The sequence below is a fragment of the Microtus ochrogaster genome, chromosome 10, assembly GCF_000317375.1.
Source record: "Microtus ochrogaster isolate Prairie Vole_2 chromosome 10, MicOch1.0, whole genome shotgun sequence".
NCBI lineage: Eukaryota > Metazoa > Chordata > Mammalia > Rodentia > Cricetidae > Microtus > Microtus ochrogaster.
This window is the reverse complement of record NC_022016.1, coordinates 4,736,951-4,739,499: the sequence shown is the minus strand read 5'-3', so window position 1 is coordinate 4,739,499 and position 2,549 is coordinate 4,736,951. Positions and strand designations below refer to the sequence as shown.

The window sequence follows — 2,549 nt, the reverse complement described above, 5'->3', positions numbered from 1 at the left end:
TGGTGTGTGTGTACGTGGTGGTGTGTGTGTGTATGGTGGTGTGTGTGGACATGTGGTGTGTGTGGACATGGTGGTGTGTGTGTACGTGGTGGTGCAGAGTGGAGCTACAAGCTATTGCTGGCTGCAGATGGGCAAGGAAGGGGATAGAGAGAGAACTGAGGAGGGAGGAAGCAATCACAAGCCAGAAATACTTCCAGAACACAAACATCGCTTAGGCGACTGTTTCTTCTCTCCCTGTTATCGTACTTCTTCACTCTTCTCAGACACTTCCTCCTCTAGGAAGCCCCTTCTGTGTCACACTGTCCCATTATTGTGTTGTCCCTACTGCAGGGTGCTGATGGCACTGCCTGCTGCGCTGTTCTACCTAGATGCTCCTCCATTCTTACAGCATCCATCCAGCAAGGGCTAAGTCTTGAGATCATGTATGGAGGGCCCATGAGTCCTTCGGTTGCCAGATGAATGGTAGTCCTCACCTGCTGACAGCGTGATGGTGCTCAGCTTCACACGGTACAGGTTGCTCCGGACACGCCACTGCTGCACCATGGGGTAACCCATGGCTTCGTCATACCTGATGTCTCCTAGAGGCAGAAATAAGATGGAGTTTGAGCTCAGAGTTCAGAGTGGTTACCTCAATGCACACACTGCAGTCCTGGGCTCTGCCCACCTCTTTAAAGGGAGGAGAAGCTTGGTCTGGGCCCTGACTGTTGCTTTGCTAGAACCAATGACACCAGCCATTCTCCACTACGGTGCTCCTCAGCCACATCTCTGGGTTTTCCTTGGGCTCTCAATGTCCTTCCTCTACCTTACCTGCAAAAGGTCAAACTTATATCCCACCTACATAAGTGCATCTGCAACTTGTCATGGACATTAGACATTGCATTATCTCAGATTTTCCATCTGGTATTACAACTCTCTGTGCTTCTCTTATCTCACAGGCATAGTGTGGGACTTGAATGTGGTAAAAGAAAGCTCTTTTAGAGACTAGAAATTCTATGCTTGTAGGAACAGGGTCAGGACCATATTTTTCAACCCATTTGTTTCACAGTCTTGGCAGCAAATTTGGCACTAAGTAGCAGAGCTAAATGTTACAGCAGAAAACACTTGAAAAATCCCTATGATTGTCTTTCCCATCCCTTTCTGTTTGCTGACCCTGCTGTAGACCTTTGGTTGTTAACATGGATGTTTATAAGCACTGTGTGACAAACCTATATACCTACATACATTTCCCTAATTCAAATACATGAGAAATACTGGCTAAACAAACTCAGCTTTTTAATTCTCAGCATATTACAGCAATTAAAATATACTGTAAGTCTCTGTGAAGGTGGTGTTGCTCACAGAGCCTCTTTTATAAAGAGGGAAAATTAAGAATGTTTGTTTCATAGAATGCATTTCAGAAATCACAGGCATTGTCAAGACAAAATGTAAACAAAGAAGAAACACAACAAACATTTAGGCAAGCAGTTAACACCGGGCAGCAAATACAATTTAAAAAATCCTACTTCCTGATTTGTATCTATCTCCATTCTGAAATTTCCACCCAAAGCTTTGCATCCTCTTTTCTTTATAATCATGAAAAAAATGCATTAAAAATAAATGCTAGTCACGTTAGCAGTTATTATTGTTGTTATGTATCTGTGCTTTCTTGCACCTCTGCAAATAGCAGGCACATTTCCTATCCCTTTCCCTCGTCCCCTGGTGAGGAGGCACTTAAAGATATTTGATACGGATATTAAAATGAGAATCTCATTGGAACAAATGATTTCTTCCTGGACATTTCTGTAGTATTAAAGTTGTCCATTACTGTCAACTGTTTTTTCTTTCTTCCTCTTTAGCCTTTTTAGAAATAATATAATTTTAGATGCTTTCATTTTCAAGTAAAATATTCATGATCCCCTAAGACATGTCCATTGGAGTGAGAACTTTGAGCTATAAATATGTCTTTTCTGTTTATCTGCTCTGTCTTGCCTATTCTTTTTATGTGATTCTGAGAGGAAGGAGAGAGGGGATGGAAGAAGGAAAAAGAAGACTCTGCGCCTGATTTGGAGCTGAGAAATTCGTCTCCTACGGGAGTCCTAGACACCAAAGAGCAAGTAGACTCTACTGCCTCTCCCATCCACTACTGCGTAGCCATGTTCACAGGTATTGTTGCTGGGAAGGAGTAATCAACAAGGGAGCCCCATTTTTGACAGGAGAAAGCTGAACCTTCTGATGTGTGCTCTCAAAGGATCCTTTCCTTCTGTGACGTGGTATTCAAAGGGGGAGGTACCTTCTGCTTTTGGAACAACTTATGAAACCATCTTCACGGCTCCTCATTCTATCCCTGGGTCTCCCTTATAAGTGGCCATTATCCCACCCTTCAGTTACTGTTGGCCCTGCCTTAGCTAGGATTCACACCTGGAATGTACGGTTCTGTAATATGTTAGGTTCTTGACATTGGGGCCATGGCTGTATTATTTGAAGTTCTCCTGCAGAGTCCAGATTGAACCTGAGCATTAAGTTTAGTCATTACAGCTTCCTAATAGGGATGAAACGACCCTGGTTCCCAC

General features: G+C 43.4%; 1 protein-coding gene across 4 annotated transcripts in view; it reads right to left on the bottom strand.

The window, feature by feature from the left end:
• Positions 1 to 2,549, bottom strand: part of Astn2 (astrotactin 2) — a 1,041,512-nt gene that overhangs the window by 293,246 nt on the left and 745,717 nt on the right. For all 4 annotated transcript variants that reach the window (XM_026782391.1, XM_013348224.2, XM_026782390.1 and 1 more), the window contains one exon: positions 474 to 578. In XM_026782391.1, the coding sequence (XP_026638192.1) occupies positions 474 to 578 (105 nt within the window). The remainder of the gene's footprint in view (positions 1 to 473; positions 579 to 2,549) is intronic.